The sequence below is a fragment of the Capra hircus genome, chromosome 11 (assembly GCF_001704415.2).
Source record: "Capra hircus breed San Clemente chromosome 11, ASM170441v1, whole genome shotgun sequence".
In the NCBI taxonomy this organism is placed as follows: Eukaryota; Metazoa; Chordata; class Mammalia; order Artiodactyla; family Bovidae; genus Capra; species Capra hircus.
In genome coordinates this window covers 99,784,959-99,803,926 of record NC_030818.1, presented here as the reverse complement: position 1 = coordinate 99,803,926, position 18,968 = coordinate 99,784,959, and the positions used below count along the sequence as shown (strand labels likewise).

Genomic DNA, 18,968 nt, shown 5'->3' with positions numbered 1-18,968 from the left:
CTAGACTAAAACCCATTGAGTTGAACAGTTTCAGTGGGTGAATCGTATGACATATGAATTACATCTCAAAGCGATTAAAAATAAAGATCTGATTGCCATCTTTATAAAGCATTCCTGTCCTTTTTACAAGTAGCATAAATAACTCTTAGCATTCAGTATTATTATAGCTAAAGTCAGAGATGGAACTCTGTGACTATTAACTTATTACGGTTTTCATTTCTCATTTATTTTTTAAGTCTTACATTTCTTAGGAATGCATGGGCTAGATAGTCAATATTTAAATATCCTTGGAGTGGGTGAATTTTTTTTTTCAAGTCTTAATAAGAGAAAGATGGGCTACTAATCATGGGTGTGTCTTTGCTCCTCCTCCCCCCCACCCCCCCTCAGCACTTTCACGATGGACGGAAGGCACAGCAACACATAGAGACGTGCTGGAAGCAACTAGAATCAGTAAGTGAAAAACCAACTGCTCAAGAAATGTCTTTATAGGTTTTTCTGATCTGAATTTAACTTTAGTTTGAATCAACAGTAAGTACAAAACAGACACCCTAACGTCTTTAGAGATTTTTACAATTTGAATTTAATTGATTTCTAGAGATTATTACTGGAAGTAAAATGTTGAGCCCCAGAGAACCCAAGTGGAATCCTTTTTCTAAAAATCACAGGGAAGAACAAAGATTAGACAGTTTGGATGGAAATAAAGGCAGATTTTAAAATAACTTCCTGAAATGATGACATGGAGCAAATCAGTTCGGAAACGAATGCTTTTGGGGAGGGGGAATGAGGGAATGCCGATAAAATTATGATAAAATTACATCTTCATATAGGAATCTCATGGTTTCATTAACAATCACTTTCCCTGTCACCATCTTCCTCTGTTCTTAGTGTAAAAGACGTTTTGAGCGGGATTGCAAAGAGGCTGACCGAGCCCAGCAGTACTTTGAGAAAATGGATGCTGACATAAATGTTACGAAAGCAGATGTTGAAAAGGTAAGGTGAAAGCGAGAGTCTTTTTTTTTTTTTTTCATTTCCTCTTTTAATGCTTGTCACATATCCTCCCAGACTGCTGGTCCCCAAGTTCTTCTTTCTGATGCAACCACAAAAGGCCACTCAACTTGGGATTATTTCCATTTCGTGTCAACTTGGGGTGTGGGGTGTTAGTAGGAGGCGGGGGGGGGGGGGTATCTAAAATTTGAGGGAATCTTCAGTGTTACGATTTGAGCAGCGTGTTGATTTCTTTAGTCACCAGGAAGATTAACGTGGAGACTTAAACCATGAACATATCTTAAGGGGTGGTTTCCTCAGACTGTGGGTCTCTCTCTTAATGGCTTTTCAAAGAAAAAAATCGACCTCTTAAAAGCTGGAGCAGACCGCCCAGCGCCATCTGAAGGAGCTTGGCTGCTGGCACTGCTTCTGATAAAAAGATAAAGAGACTCACGCTAGTGGCCAGAGTTCTGATGGACTCATTCAGGTTGCTAACAGGTTGTAGCCCAAGGCTTGCATTGGGAGGTCCTCTCCAGAGCTTTTCCCAAAATGGACTTGTGTTGTTGGCAATTAGGAACATTATTATAAAGCTTGTACTGTGTCTTCTTGTGGTTCCCTGTGTGTTTTTTCCCTAGAAGCTAAATTTTCTTTTTATAAAAGTCATCAATATGAGTGTAAACAAAATTAGGCTGTTAAAGAACCATATTCATTCCTGACTGCCCAGGGCTGTTTTGGCATTCATAGCTTCATGCTTTTACGTGGGGAAAAGCACTGCGTTTTTGTAGATTTCTTTCACTTTTTGCCAGATAATCTGGAGATGAATTTGCTTGGAAAATAGTGTAAATTAGGTATTTAGTTATTTGCCCAATTCTGCCAAATTCCTTGCTTAAAGCCTAGGCATAGATTAGTATGGCTTCCTCTAAAATTACCTAGTATATTAGAAAACACATTCTTAATACCTATATTTGATCTTGAGTGGGGATATTTAGTTTACCAAAAGATATATTCATTTGCTGGTAAAATTACCATGCTCATAGTAACGTAACAGTCACTCAATCACGTCTGACTCTTTGCAACCCCATGGACTGCCACCCACTGGGCTCATCTGCTCATGGAATTCTCTAGGTAGGAATCCTGGAGTGGGTTGCCATTTCCTCCTCCAAGGGATCTTTCCTACCCAGGGTATGAGCCTGAGTCTCCTACATTAGCGGGCAGATTCTTTAACATTGAGCCACCTGCTGCTAAGTTGTTTCAGTCGTGTCTGACTCTGTGTGACCCATAGACGGCAGCCCACCAGGCTCACCTGTCCCTGGGATTCTCCAGGCAAGAACACTGGAGTGGGTTGCCATTTCCTTCTCCAATGCATGGAAGTGAAGTCGCTCAGTCGTGTCTGACTCTTCGCGACCCCATGGACTGCAGCCTACCAGGCTCCTCCGTCCGTGGGATTCTCTAGGCAAGAGTACTGGAGTGGGGTGCCATCGCCTTCTCCAACCTGAGAAGCCCCAAAATGCACCATAAATTACCATAAGTTCTCATGAAATGTTAATGCCCCAAAATATTTAATATGTTACTCAATTAAAATAGGTTGACCCAAAGTTTATTAAAAAAAAAAAATTGGAGGTTAAATGAACATTAAACTTTTGTATATTCATTTTATAGCCAGATGCCTTGCTAATAAATAAACTCTTTTTATTTCTATTTTGGGGTTTTCCTTAGAGACAGTTGTAACAGCAGATAATGACAGTCTTATTTCTTCTTTTTCAGTCTTTATGCCTTTTATTTATTTTTCTTATCTTGCTCTTCTGGTTATGACCTCTTTTATCCTGGCAGAAGCCGTTATTGTGGACTTCCTTATCTCATTCTGGATAAAGAGAGTGCTTCAAATGTTTCCCCATTAAACATGATTATAATAAGCCTTTATCAGGCTTATTATAAGGGATTCCCTTCTTTTCCTATTTTGCCAAGAGGTTTTTTTTTTAAACTCAACTTGATATTGAATATCATCAAATACCTTTTCTGTTTCCTTTAATCCATTAATGGACAGATTACGTTATTAAGTTTTCTTATATTGAACCAAATTAGCATTCCTGGGACTAGTATAACTAGATTTTGATGTATGTATTTTTTTAATACAGAGCTGGATTTAAATTATTAACATTTTACTTGAGATCCTGCATCGATGTTCATTGAAATCAGTTCAGTTCAGTCACTCAGTCGTGTCCAACTCTTTGTAACCCCATGGACTGCAGCACGCCAAGTTTCCCTGTCCATCAACAGTTCCCAGAGCTTACTCAAACTCATGTCCATTGAGTTGGTGATGCCATCCAACCATCTCATCCTCTGTCACCTCCTTCTCCTCCTACCTTCAATCTTTCCCAGCATCAGGGTCTTTTCCAGTGAGTCAGCTCTTCACATCAGGTGGCCAAAGTATTAGAGTTTCAGCTTCAGCATCAGTTGTTCCAGTGAATATTCAGGACAGATTCCCTTTAGGATGGACTGGTTGGATCTCCTTGCTGTCCAAGGGACTTTCAAGAGTCTTCTCCAACATCACAGTTCAAAGGCATCAATTCTTCAGCACTCAGCTTTCTTTATAGTCCAACTCTCACATCCATACATGACTACTAGAAAAACCACAGCTTTGACTAGATGGACCTTTGTTGGCAAAGTAATGTCTCTTTTTAATATGCTGTCTAGGTTGGTCATAACTTTTCTTCAAGGAGCAAGTGTCTTTTAATTTCATGGCTGCAGTCACCATCTGCACTGATTTTGGAGCCCCCCAAAATAAAGTCTGTCACTGTTTCCATTGTTTCCACATCTATTTCCCATGAAGTGATGGGACCAAATGCCATGATCTTCATTTTCTGAATGTTGAACTTTAAGCCAACTTCTTCACTCTTCTCTTTCACTTTCATCAAGAGGCACTTTAGTTCTTCTTCACTTTCTGCCATAAGGGTGGTATCATCTGCATATCTTAGGTTATTGATATTTCTCCTGGCAATCTTAATTCCAGCTTGTGCTTCATCTAGCCCAGCATCTCTCATGATGTACTCTGCATATAAGTTAAGTAAGCAGGGTGACAATATACAGCCTTGACGTACTCCTTTCCCATTTTGGAACCAGTCTGTTGTTCCATGTCCAGTTCTAACTGTTGCTTCTTGACCTGCATACAGATTGCTCAAGAGGCAGGTCAGGTGGTCTTGGTATTCTCATCTCTTTAAGAATTTTCCAGTTTGTGGTGATCCACACAAAGGCTTTGGCATAGTCAATGAAGCAGAAGTAGAATGTTTTTCTGGTTCATCGAAATAGAAACCTGTGGTTTTTCTTTCTTGGCTGTTCTAGTTTGCTATATTAGTTTTGGAGTGTTCCTTTTTATTTTCTAAATTATTATTTAGAAAATATTTGCGAGAAGAAATTAGGTTCCTTAAATGTTTTGTAATACTTTATAGTGGGAGAGTCTCTAGCTACTGATCTAATTCCTTTCTTGTCCTTGAGAGCATTCACTTCCTGCAAAATAAAATCTGATCCCACATGCAGTCTCCTGCCCTTACCTGCTGTTTTTACACAGGTGGAAATAGCATTCCAGATTTTGCGTTCATAGTCCCAGCTTTTCTTGAGAGCTCACAGAATGCGCATTGTAGTACTTCTTGAAGGCACTGAGCCAGCCACTACTTGCAATTTTCAGCCTTTTTCTTCCTTTCTTTTTTTAAAAATTTTTTTTCTTCTTTTTTTTCTCTTTTTTTTAAATTTTTTTTCCTTTCTTTTTAAATTGAAGTATAATTGACTTACAATATTATATTAGTTTCAGGTGAACTTCACCTTTGTGTTAGTTAAGATCTCATGACATTGTAAAGGCTTACCCACGGTTGCTTCTGAATATTGAGTATGAAAAATTGCATATAGCCTGGCAAGCCTCCTATACCAACATCACCACTGCCTTGTATTTCAGTCACGTAAGAAGGTAGAAGTCACAGCAGAAAACCCGTGAGATGGAGAAGACAACGTGTGTGATTATAAATGTGTGTTCCTTGGAATTTCCACTCTGGCCCACACTTAAAGTGGGTTCTCCAGGAAGCTGTCCTTTCCTGGCTCACGGCCAGGCCGGGACCACATCAGTTTGAATTTCCCACTTAGGGTTTAGGGAATCCGCACCTGCTGGGTGAGTTCTGGGCCTTTGTGATTGAAAAAATTTCCAGGTGACTGTTTAGTTTTCCTCCCTTGGGTCGGGTCCAGGAGAGTTAATGTATCAGAAGTGCAATTTCTAAGTCGGGTTGCAGCTTTGGGACTTTTGAAAGGTACTACCAAACTGAATTGCTCTTCTCAACTATTTTAACATTTCCAAGGATGCATTGTTATTTCTTATACTGGCAGTGTCGTTTTGTTGTTTATGGAAGTCCTATTCAGTCCTGCTCAGTTCAGTTGCTCAGTTGTGTTGGACTCTGTGACCCCATGGACTGCAGCACACCAGGCCTCCCTGTCTATTAGAAACTTCTGGAGTTTACCCAAGCTCATATCCATTGAGTTGGTGATGCCATCCAACCATCTCATCCTCTGTTGTCCCCTTCTATTTACCTCCTCCCTAAGGACATGCACTATCTAATGTTGAAATTCTGGGACTTGCCTGGTAGTCCAGTGGCTAAGGCTGTGCTTCCAGTGCAAAGAGCCTGGGTTCGATTCCTGGTCAGGGAACTAGATCCCATGTGCCACAACTAAGACCTGGGACAGCCAAATGAATAAAAATAAATAAATATTTAAAAAATAATAATAACAACAATAACTATGCTTCTCCTGACACAAACTAGGGCACTTCACACTTAAAAAATAAGTAAACATCGGAATTCTTAAATTATTCTGTTTATGAATGTGACTTGAAGCACTGTAATTTCCCCACAGCAAAGCCATGATTTGATTGTTATTAGTTTTTGCATTATCTGTCACCAGTGAAGCCTCTTGTCAGGATCAAGCTGAAAGGAAGCAGTGTTTCAGTTCTTCAGGGCACTTAATGTAATTTCCCATCTTGACTTCTGAGAGGCTTCGGATCTATTATAAATATCTTTTCCTCCAGTTTCTGCAAATGATTCAATTACCCAGTTGTCTTCAAGGTGACTCCCCCTGCTTTTTCCGGCGGTCAGCTCCACAGCCCTTGGAATGATAAGCCTGTGTTTGCAAAGATACCGTCGCTGCTCCCACTAGGAGTACGACGGACTTTGCTAAATCGCGCTTGTGTTTGATGACACCGTCCATGGGAACTGTGTGTATGTGATGCATCTTCTAAGCTGCATAGGATCTGGGTGGGAGCCCGATTTTCTTTTCCTTTGGGGAGGTTAATGTTCCGCAGAGAGATTAGCTCTGTGTTCACACTGCCCAGATCTACCCCAGCCCACATTTGGCTTTGGGTTCACCTTGAGTATGTGTTTCATCCTTTGCTTACAAGCAGGCATGTGTTAGCCTTGAGGTGCCCAGTTTAACTAAATGTAAATTTATATGTATAAATAGACATTCAAAAAAAAAAAAAAACCCAAAACCCACTGGCAGTCTTATCTCTGGGCCAGTGGACATATTTGGATGTCGTGATCATGCCATGTCCCTTAGAAGAATGATGGGGAAAGAAAGTCAGTTCAATGGAATGGTTTTTATCGGTGATGAAAACTCAAGGAGCTAGGCAGTCTCTCATCCCTTGCCAAGAGGCCGCTGTCAGAAAGTTTTGAATTTGAAGACTTGGAATGACCTGTAGTGACTTGAAATGGGTAAAGCTGGGTTTGTCAGAGAACCAGTATAGGGTGGAATAGGTCATCTTGTGGCCTGTGACCTACATGTTCAGGTTGAAGGTAAGAGAAACCAGCCTTTTCCCCTCCCTTTTAATGAGATGGAAAAGATAATCCTTACTCTGTCTTGTAATATTGAGAGGTCAAAAGACTGCAAGGGAACACAGAACAATTAAACCATATTATGTCTTACTCAGCTACAGGGGTCTCATGTAAAAAAAAAGTAACTAAAGCGCTGAGAATAAGGTGAAGCATTCTCTGCTGTCCAGCCCTCCCCTTCCCAGACCCTCCTCGGGGTGGTCACTTTTGCCACATGCTATGTGTCCCTCTAGACCTTTTTTAAAAGATCTTTTATTTGCTCACTTGGCTGTTCCGGGTTTTAGTTGGGGCACGCAGGGTATTTCCTTGAGGTGCATGGACTCTCTAGTTGTAGCGGTGGGCTCCAGAGTGCATGGGCTCAGTAGTTACAGTGTGCACACTCAGCTGCTCCCTGGCACGTGGAAGCCAATCCAGGTCCCCTGGGTTACAAGTCTTAACCACTGGACCACCAGGGAGGTCCCTCAGTTCAGTTCAGTCGCTCAGTCGTGTCCGACTCTTTGCGACCCCATGAATCGCAGCACGCCAGGCCTCCCTGTCCATCGCCAACTTCCCCCTAGACCTTTTCAAACGGGCGTTTATTGAGGTGTGATTTACATACCATAGCGTGGCCACGTCTTATGTGGACAGCTCAATGAGTTTTTGCATATAAATGAAATTGTATGCTAGAGCCCCAGATAAGGGATGTTCCTAAGACCCCAGTAGTCCCCCTGGGACCCTATCCCCACCTCAAAGTTATTATTATAATAATAATAACTGTTATCCTGACATGTGACGTATATTTGTTTAGCCTGTTTCTATAGTTCATACAAGTTATACCATCCGTATTCTCCCGTCTGGCTTCTCTAACTCAATATGGTGTCTGTGAGATTCATATTCTCGTCGCAAGGGAGGTGTGTGTTGCTGTGTGGCGTCCAGCGTGCGGATGTACAGTTTATCCGTCCTCAGGTTGGCAGATGTTCAGACTGTTTCCATGTTGAGGCCAAATGAAGAACAAAGCTCGTATGAACATGCATACACACCTCAGTTGGCAGGCGCGGGCTCTCCTCCTTCTTAGTAGTGTGCCCGAGGCGGAACCCTGAGCCACAGGAGCGTATTTGGCGCAGTGTGCTGTCAGACCTTGACAAGGTGGCTTTACCAGTGGACACACCTCCAGCAGCGGCTCCTCACCCTCACCGAGGGTTGGTAGTCTCAGTCCTTCCATTTCAGCCTTTTTAATGAGTATGGAGTGGATTCTGGTGGTGTTTTTAATTTACCTTTATATTTCTTTGATAAAAAATGATGTTGAGCATCTTTTCATATGCTATTACCTGCTAGTTATAATAACCTGTTTTGTAAAATGACCAAATCTTTAACTCATTTTAAAAACAGACTCTCTTCTTTCTGGCATATGGTGGTTTAGTTGCTGAACTGTGTCTGACTCTTTGCCACCCGACGGATGGCAGCCCACCAGGCTCCTCTGTCCATGGGATTGAGCAGGCAAGAATGCTGGAGTGGGTTGCTACTTCCTTCTCCAGGGGACCCAGGGATAGAACCTGTGACTCCTGCTTGGCAGGTAGATTCTTTACCACTGAGCCACCTGGATAGCCATATACATATGTATGTATGTATATAATTATACAGTTATCTTTGCCTGCCCCAATCAAGCTTTTTGCCACACTTTTAATTACTATGTGGTTGACCTGTTAAAATTTTCATCACTACTACTGAAATATTGTTGTGTGATGTGATGGGAAAAGCCTAGACAACTGGAATATTATCATTTCCAAGTCACACATTTTCAAGGGTTAGGCTTAGAAGTACAGAGAGCCCAGCTCTCTGTGGCCCCTTCTCTCAGAAGCTCAGGACCAGTGCCGTCAGAGTGGACATGGGGCCAAAGGACTATTGTTCATGGTCCCCGTGAGCAATCAAGCTCTTCATGTATTCTCGATTTTGGAGGGGGGATGTTGGTAGAGTACAGTGTATAAAGAAGTGGGCAGGAGACTTTTTAAAAAATATTTATTTATTTGACCATTCTGGATCTTAGTTGCAGCAAGTGGAGTCTTTGATCTTTCAGTTGCAGCGTGCAAACTCTTAGTTGCAGCATGCAGGATCTAGTTCTCTGACCAAGGATGGAACCTGGGCCCCCTGCGTTGGGAGCAGAGAGCCTTAGCCACTGGACCAGCAGGGAAGTCCCAAGACTACTTTTAATGGAGTCAGTATTTCAAGCTTTTATTCAGTTTGGGGATTACTCGTGGAGAATAAGAATTCTAAGTAGCCATTAATTTATTTTCATAAAAATGTCTCTAGTAATGTCTTTCTTGCAGTTTCCTTCCATTTGGTATAGTTCTAAATTTGGTGTAGAACTAAGTTCCAAATTTGTCTTTTTCTATGTAAACGTAGGCCCCCAGATGAGTTGCTCCATACTTTTTTTTATTGATTTAAGGGAATTCTAATGGAATCAGCATTTCATGGTCTTACTCTCATTTTTAAAAAACTTGTTTAAGTTTGTTTTATGGATATATAGTTGGTTAATAACGTGTTGGGAAAGACTGAGGGCGGGAGGAGATGACAGAAGATGAGATGGTTGGAAGGCATCACCGACTCAATGGACATGAGTTTGATGATGGAGTTGGTGATGGACAGGGAGGCCTGGTGTGCTGCGGTCTGTGGGGTCGCAAAGAGTCGGACACAACTGAGCGGCTGAACTGAACTGAACTAATAGTGTGTTAACTTTTACTGTACAGCAGAATGATTCAGTTGTACATACACGTGCATTCTTTTTCATCTGCTTTGTCTCAGGGTACTGGATAATTCTCCCCGTGCGTACAGTAAGGCCTCGTTGCTTAGCCATTCTCTATATAGTAGTTTGCATCTGCTAAGCCCAACCTCCCAGTCCATCCCTGCCTCACTCTTCCTCCCTCTTGGCAACTGCAAGTCTGTTTTCTAAGCCTGTGAGTCTGTTTCTGTTTCACAGATAGGTTCATTTGTGTTGTATTTTTTTAGCGGGAGGGTTAACACTTTTTAAATTTATTTTTTAATTGGAGGATGTGTTAGTAGTATCTCCCTTTGTTGATAAAATTCCTGAGCTGTGAACTGTTCCCATCCATTGATTCATCCCCTCAGCCATTATCTATGGCCTACATCCTGACCAGGTGCGGGGTTGACCCAGATACCATCATGGAATCATGCCTCCTTGACTTTAAGGAATTCACCTTTCACTCTCTTCCTAATATTCAGGGACTATATGGTGAGTTTTCCCACGTGTCCCCCTAGTACTTCTTGAATGCCATTCTGGTGACAAACACATTAAATTCGGGTATAATCTGTCCCTGTGCGTTGGAATAATAACACGCTAGACAGACGTGGAAGAGAAGCGGTGCCTAATCTCTGCTTCCTGATAACGCTGCAGCTGGCTAGCGCAGCGCTGGGATGAAAAGGAAAAGGTTATCAAAATGAATGGAATGTGCACTAATATTTCCTAACAGAGAGCACAGTGTTTTCTAAATGCATGCATTAAACTGAGTTCATCCATGTCAGGCAATGAATAATTCCCTTTCTCCAACTCGCCCTCGCCTTGTGACTGTTGGCTCTTGCATAATTTCTAAATGCAAAATAGGATATTGTTTAACAGAAACTGCAGTTCGTTTGGTTACAAGTAGCTGCAGAAATGGTTAGTGAGTTCGTATGGTTTTTAAACTCCGGCATCCATTTCTCCTTTTCCTATATAGGTCTAGTGTCGTTTAACTTGCCTGATTCTTTGACTGCCAACGTCTTCATTTTCTAGGCAGTTGTTTGCCATCGAATGGTTAGCTTGGCTTCTTAATTCAAATTCATTGCAATTCTGAGTGTTGACCAACCAGAAGAATTCTCTATACCAATGTCAGTATTAAGCAAGAATGAAGGAGTTTACTTTGACTGATTATCAGTTTGATACTTGTCTTAATAAAGCAAATTAAATTTGCTAGTTTAGGAGGTTGCCCTCAGTTGGAATCAGGGATGCTGGCTCTGTGAAGCACAAACAGGGCAAAGTTGTTCTTACTGAAGCCAGCTGAGTAGCAGAGTGTTAAATTTTTTTACCATTTGGGGAAACATTCTCTAGCAAGATGACTACTTTAGTCGTTGTACGTATAAGGAATTGTACTATTAAATTTTTTTCTCTTCCCTCGCTGTAACTATGAGGTTGACATCTTTATTAAACATGTGAATATCTTTAGTGCTTTCCCCAAATTTGCTTTATAACAAATGTCTGCCTGGTTATCTGAAGGGATTGTTCACTGTAACAATTTAGAAAACAATTTTTTTTTTTTCCAAAAGAGGAAGTGGTTAGCATGAATGCAGGAAACAAATTTTGCAACGGCAGCTTGATCTTTTACTTTAAAAATTGTTTTGTTTGCAACAAGAGAAAATGTATAGAATTTAAAATGGATATTGTTGCTGTAACTATTCTTTAAAAGAGGATCAATGTTCAAATCAAAGATGCCCATAAAAGTCACTTTCGTTACCCTCGTGTTTACATCTGTCCTGTAAGCAGTCGTATCTCTAGAGTTTGTTTTGTTTATTTTACTTATCAGTGTGCCTGTATTGAACAAACATCGGTTTCCATTGTTTTGATGCTTAATATTTGTCCTGAGTAATAATGGATGTGTTTTCTTCTTTTGATGCTTCCCATGGGAAATGGAATTTAATGGGAATTCCCCCAAATTATTAAATATAGAATATATGTATTTATATTTGGAAATGGGACACAGCTTTTATCTATGTCATAAATGAATATTAGCATGATGAAGGTTTTTTTTAAGGCTACACTCAATATTTAAAAATTGAATTTGTGATAGGAATGTCAGAACATGAAATCATTTACTATGGTTAAATGTTTCACATACCAGATACTCTTAAAGTTGCATTCAGCTCCCAGTTTTAGTTCATTTGCTAGTGATTACTACAGTCTCTATGTTGTTGACCTTAATTTTTGCTTATTTGCTTTGAAAATAAGTGGTTTTTGCACAGCAAATGGAGTTTGGGTAAATGTTTAAAAAGAAACAGGAAAGTCAAAATGTCAAAATCTCAGAGTATCAGAAATGTTGGGGGTGGGGGTGCTGCCCAAAGTAAGAATTCTGCACTGCCGCCGCAAGGGGCACAGGTTCGATTCCTGGTCCTTCCTGGTTTGGGAAGATCCTGCATGCTGTGTGGCATGCCCCCCGCCCCCCTAAAAAAAGAATAAATACTTTTAAGAGCCTCTTCAGTGAAATATTTCCAGTATACATGATTTACATGAAAATGCTAACATCAAGATCTATCTCAGCTCTGCTTTAGTACTGCTAACAGCAAGCCTCTAAGTAAATGTTCAAACTAGCAATAGGGTGAGGATGATAGTTCATTCCCATACCCTAGATCTGAAAATAAAAATGAATTGAATAAAACATAAAGTGAATACAAACACTCATATGACTATATGAACGTGAATATAAACTAAAATGAATTTAAATAACAATGGTATTTACTTATTTGGGGGGGCGGTGTGTGTGTAACTTCAATTCTTGGCATTTCCATCGTGCCCTTCGCTGTTCTAAAGGCTTTTGTATGGCAAGTCATTTAATAAAATGTTTTAATTTTTACTAGTAGTAAATGGTCTGACTTGGCCAGGAGCTGTGTCTTGATGCCACACAGATAAGTGTTCTTATCTTGTTTCTGTCATTTGATAATGGTCTGGTGTGATGCACTTTACTTCATCTCTGAGCCTGTTTCTTACTCTGTAAAATAAGGATAATATTATACACTTCAAGGGCTGGCTGAGAGGTTTCAGTGGTACATGATATAGGAAAACAGAGCCCATGTTTGAATGCAAAGTCATTGGTAGACACTATTATCATCTGTGTTTTCCTTGTTGGGGTTCTTTTGGTTGCTTCAGACTCTTCTTAGTTCTTCTCCCTTCAACCTGCTGTAAATCAATTAAGTGTATTTTATTTTATCTTGTTGTTGTTTTTGGCCATGCCACAGGGCAAGTAGGATCTTAGTTCCCCAGCCAGGGATTGAATCTGCACTCCCGCAGTGGAAGCACAAGGTCTTAATCAGTGGACTGCCAGGGAAGTCCCTGATTAAGTGTATTTTAAACATCCAAGGCATTTGCTAAAGTATTTATTGGACCAATAGTTCAGAGAGCATCAGTAAGGTTATAAAGGAATATCTTTCATAAAGGCCTTGGTTAGCAGATAACAAAGAGATGGAGAGAGAAGGAAAACTCAGTTACAGAATAAGATAATGTTTATATATGCAAAGCTGCCTATGGTGAAAATATTCAGAGCAGCAGTAGTTAAAAAATTACTGAGGGACTTCCCTCGTGGTCCAGTGGCTCAGACTCCATGTTCCCAATGCAGGGGTCGAGCTGGGTTCCGTCACTAGTCAGAAAACTGGTCAGAACTAAGGATTCATATGCCACACTAAAAATAAAGATTCTGCATGCCGCAACTAAAAGATCCCATGTGCTTCAACTAAGACCTGGTGTAGCCAAATAATTTAAAAAATAATGAGGCACATCATATGTGGAATTACCTGGTCTGGTGACCAGCAAATACTAGGAGCTCAAAAGTTGCTCATACGTTCAGCATCTGGAAAAGCCCTACATGGATGAAAGATTGTTGGGATAGAGCTGAAGGAAGAATCAGGAGTTGAGTATGATGGATTGGTAGAAATTGAATAGATAAAGCAGAGAGGGAGCCTCTGAGATGAAAAGAATTTCCTCCCAGGCACTGAGGGTAGCATGCTGATGATATTAACAGAACAGGGGGCTGAGCAGGGTCTCCTGGAGAGATGATGTGAGAACAGATTGTGAAGGATATCAAGAGTAAAATGGGAGAATAAGGGTGATCCACGTAAAATGCTGTTGAACCAACTTCTCAAAACATTTACACTGGGAACATGTTTTATTTTTCTCTGAAAGGATTTCAGTCCTTACCATAATTCTTTTATCCCTCTATAGATTTAAAAAAAAAAAGGTAAGGCTATCAATGTTAAATTGCCATTAACCTAAAGTGGCCTTGATGGATATGGGAGAGCTGAGACTGAAGCATATTTCAATGAATTCTTTTTGAATTAAGCGTTCCTGCCAGTGTACCATGTGATTTCACTCCTGGATTATATAGTGAATGAGCTCTTTGTTGTTAACCACTGTTCTTGTCTACAGAACTCGGCCAGGGATAGTGGGTTGGGAATACATGATAAATAGCAATCGAAGCCTCAGTGTATACAAGGGGTCCAATAAGGAGAACTGGGCCCCAGGGATGGTCTAGAGGGGGCAGCCATGTCTTCGCCATCTATCCACACAGCCATAGACATGTGCTCAGGCACACTTAATGTTGTTCCTTCTTGCGTATTCTTCCCTTCTCAGGGAACATTTTAAATTTATATTAAATATTTTTAAAAATATTTTAAATTTTACATGCTTTAAGTTAAATTTCCTCCTTCCTGGATGATGTTGTTTTTATTTTTTTTCCATAAGGGTATGCGGGCTTGGTAAAATGGTAAAGAATCTGCCTGGGATGGGAAGATCCCCTGGAGAAGAGCATGGCAACCCACTCCAGTATTCTTGCCTGGAGAGTTCCATGGACAGAGGGGCCTAATGGGCTACGGTCCATGGGGTCACAAAGAGTAGAGCACGACTGAGTGACTAACGCTAACACTTTCTTTTCACTTGTGAATCATAAGTTGTTTATTTGTCTGGAATGTTTTTACTGTGTCCTCACTCTAATATGATAGTTTAGTTAGGTATAGAATTCTAAGCTGACAATGATTTTCTCTAAACATTTTGAAAACCTCATTCCATTGTCTTTTTTCCTTGATTGTTCCTCTTGGGAATTGACTAACTACTTAATAACATTCTTTTTATGGATATTTGACTGTTCACCCTATCTGTTAAGACCTTATCTTTGCTTTTGGTGTTCTTTTGGTGTTTTGACATCTCTGTGTTATTTCAAAGTACAGACTTTTTGATTCTCATTTACTCTGCTTGGGATTCATTGGGGACTTGTTTCTTTCATCTGTGTAGGAAAACTCTCAGGTGTTAACTCTGCAGATACACCTGTCTTTTCATTCTCTCTAATAGTCAGTTCTGGGACTCAGATGTGTATGAAACTTTTCATTCTGTGTCCCTCATTTTCTTATGATTCCTTTTGATTCTTTTATTTCTTTTATCACTTTTTAATGTTCTTCTCTTGTATTTTCTTTAAATTGTTCTTTTAGCTCAAGATTTTTTTAAAAAAAACAATAACTTTATTTATTTGACTGCACCACTCAGCATGTGGGATCTTAGTTCCCCAACCAGGGATCAAACCTGGGCCCCTGCATTGGAAGTGCAGCCTTAACCAGTGGACCGGCAGGGAAGTCCCTTAGCTCAAGTTTTTATGGTGCTAGTTTTTCTCCCTATTGTGTCAGCTCTCACGGTGGTTTATTTCCTTGTGCTTTTATGATTGTTGATATTATTATTTTTTTGTATGAACATATCTTCAGCAGGGATAGACTTTTTCCTCTGGGAATCCTAGAGGAAATATCTATTGTGACTTGGGTAATGAGGATGAACAGCTGCTCACCAAACACCTCAGATTTCTTTTTTTTTTAACTGAAATATAATTTTTAAATAATGTTTCGTGTACACAGCAAAGTGATTCAGTGATACATATGTATATATATATATGTATGTGTGTCTGTGAACGTGAAAGTCACTTAGTCATGTCCAACTCTTTGCAACCCCACAAACTATACAGTCCATGGGATTCTCCAATCTAGAGTCCTGGAGTGGCTAGCTGTTCCCTTCTCCAGGGGATCTTCCCGACCCAGGGATCGAACCCACATCTCTCACATTGCAAGCAGATTCTTTGCCAGCTGAGCTACCAGGAAAGCCCATATATATGTGTACATATGTACTTTTCCAGATTCTATTCCATTACAAGTTATTACAAGGTAGTGAATATAGTTCCCTTTGCTACATGGTAAGTCATCATTGTTTATTTTATATATAGCAGTGTCTATCTGTTAACCCCAAATTCCTAATTTATCCCCCTCACATTTTTCCTTTGGTAACCATAAGTTTGTTTACTGTGTTTGCGAGTCTATTTTTGTTTTGTAGGTAAGTTTATTTGTATCATTTTTAAAAATATTCCACACGTAAGTTATATTATATGGTATTTGTCTTTCTCTGACTCCACTTACTGTGATTATCTCTAGATCCATGCATGTTGCTACAAATGGAATTATTTCATTGTTTTTCATGGCTAAGTAATATTTCAGTGTGTGTGTGTGTGTATCTCAGATTTCATGGTATTTCATTTCTTTCCCTGGGGTATATAACATGATTAATTTTTTTCACTCTTCTACGGAATGTATCTTTTGTAGAACTGCATTCCAGAGTGCTTTCAGTATATTTGTTCTTCACAATAATGCCGTAGCCACAGAGAACAATGATCATTGTTTATCATCATACAGTTAAAGTCATTAACTTTCCAGAATCTCAGCTGTTCTCATCAGCTGCACATATATGGAACCTCATGAGTGTCATATTTTGGGGTGATGTTATTCATTAAGGGGGAAAAGGGAAGAGAAAGAGATAATCAATGTCAATCTACTGTAACTAAAAACTCAAGACCCTTGCCAAATATAATGTGTTAGAAACCAGGGAGGAGGAGGGGACCAAGTCTTGGAGACCATGGTTTCTATTTGACCAAGATCTCTGAGCTCATACCACGTTTGTTTTCACCAGCTTACCTTGGAGGTATGCCAGCATCAAGACAAATTATATCAGCAGTGGCTTCTCTTCCAGCAGAAATTGTAGTTCACCTTCTAATTCTACTTTTTAAATAAGGCAACTGGGGTGTAGGGAAACAGAAGCCTTTTCTTAAAAACTGTTTAGCAAGTGAATGGCCCATGAGAGATTGAGATGCTGGTCTCATTTGCTATCTTTCCATATTCTCTCCTTTCTATTTCAGTGACTGGGTACCAAAGTAACCTACAATACTGGGGCTAGAACTTGTAAGCCTGTTTAAAAAAAAAAAAATCAGGAAATTGCTGGAATACTTCAGGCATATTTCTTTGGTTAACTTATTTTGAAGTTTTTCTCTGTTCTGTATTTTAGCTGGCCTTATAATTTATCAAAGAAAGACAGGCTCATTGTTTTGGCAAGTCCCTGGTCTGGAAGCCTCCAACAAAAACTCACAGCACTCTGTCTGAATAGGAATTTTTAAATGCATTCCTAGTCTTGAACTGAAAATCTATTCTAGATGCAACAGTTTGCTGTGAAATTGAAACAATGCCATCTATCACACAACAACATTACTCCAGATAGAGAGCTCCTTCTCTTCCTTTGTTAATGGCCTTCCTACTATACCTCTCAGAGCAGTGTGTGTGTGTGTGTACCTCAAAGACAAGCCATACTGCTTCAGTCTTTCACTGTTTCTGGAATTCTGCATAGAATTTGCCTCTTTCACTAAGCTTTTTAGCAAACTAAACTAAACATCACTTTTAAAAGTGATCATTAGTGATTGTTTTTTTTTTTATAATAATGAAGGTATTTTGTAAATACTGCTTTGGAAACTTAAATTAAATCATATATAGCTTTCACTTTTCCTTACTCAATACTCTTTCAAATTATTTTTTCTTCCAAGCCACACAATTTTCTTGTTGTTCAGCTGCTCAGTCGTGTCTGATTCTTTGCAACCTTGTGGATTGCAGCACGCCAGGCTTCCCTGTCGTTCACCGCCTTCTGGAGCTTGCTCAAACTCAGGTTCATTGTGTCAGTGATGCATCCAACCATCTCATCCTCTGTCGCCCTCTTTTCTTCCTGCCTTCAATCTTTCCCAGCATCAGGGTCTTTTCCAATAAGTTGCCACTTTGCAGCAGGTGGCCAAAATATTGGAGCTTCAGCTTTAGCATCCGTCCTTCCAATGAATATTCAGGATTGATTGGTTGGATCTTCTTGCAGTCCAAGGGACTCTCAAGAGTGTTCTCCAGCACCACAATTCAAAAGCATCAATTCTTTGGTGCTCAGCTTTCTTTATGGTCCAACTTTCATATCCATACTTGACTACTGGAAACACCATAGCTTTGACTATACAGACCTTTGTTGGCAAAGTAATGTCTCTGCTTTTTAATATGCTGCCTAGGTTTGTCATAACTTTTCTTCCAAGGAGCAAGCATCTTAATTTCATGGCTGCAGTCACCATCTGCAGTGATTTTGGAGCCCAAGAAAATTAAGTCTGTTACTGTTTCCATTGTTTCCCCATCTATTTGCCATGAAATGATGGGACTGGATGCCATAACCTTCATTTTTTGAATGTTGAGTTTTAAGCCAGCTTTTTCGCATTCCTCTTTAACCTTCATCCAGAGGCTCTTTAGTTCCTCTTTGCCTTCTGCCGTGAGGGTGATGTCATCTGCATACCTGAGGTTATTGGTATTTCTCCTGGCAATCTTGATTCCAGCTTATACTTCCTCCAGCCTGGCATTTCACATGATGTATATACAATAGGTTAAATAAGCAGAGTGCTACACAATAGTATGACATATAATTAATCACATTGCTGGACATTGTCTCAAATTATTAGCTATGATAAACAATATTTTGTGAATTTGTTTATGAACATTGAAGATTATTTCATTAGGATAAATTCCCAGAAGTAGAATTGCTAAGTCAAAGACTAGGGTGAAATCAGTTTTGCTTCTAATCATTAACAAATCTTAGAGAAATTCAGTCTAGCAGTTAGAAGTTTCAGGGATTCTTAAAAGAGTGCTATTTTTCTGATCTCAGAAATACCTGTTGGAACTTCCCTGATGGTCCAGTGGTTAAGACTCTGTGCTTCCACCATAGGGGGCATGGGTTTGATCCCTGGTCAGGGCACTTAAGATGCCAGGTGGTGCAGCAAAATTAGTAAATCTAAAAAATAAAATACCTAGGGCTTCCCTGGTGGCTCAGTGGTAAAGAATCCACCTGCCAACGCAGGAGACACGGATTCTGTCCCTGGTCTGGGAAGATCCCGCATGCCACAGAGCAACTGAGCCGCAACCACTGAGTCCACATGCCCTAAAGCTCTGCAACAAGAGAAGCCACAGCAACGAGAAGCCTGCACACTGCAAGGAAGAGCAGCCCTCCCCCGCTGCAACTAG

The 18,968-nt window shown here is 40.1% G+C and overlaps 1 protein-coding gene across 12 annotated transcripts in view; it reads left to right on the top strand.

The window, feature by feature from the left end:
- The window catches only part of FNBP1 (formin binding protein 1), a 134,658-nt gene that overhangs the window by 76,578 nt on the left and 39,112 nt on the right, over positions 1 to 18,968 (top strand). For all 12 annotated transcript variants that reach the window (XM_018055969.1, XM_018055970.1, XM_018055979.1 and 9 more), the window contains exons 5-6: positions 388 to 450; positions 886 to 990. In XM_018055969.1, the coding sequence (XP_017911458.1) occupies positions 388 to 450; positions 886 to 990 (168 nt within the window). The remainder of the gene's footprint in view (positions 1 to 387; positions 451 to 885; positions 991 to 18,968) is intronic.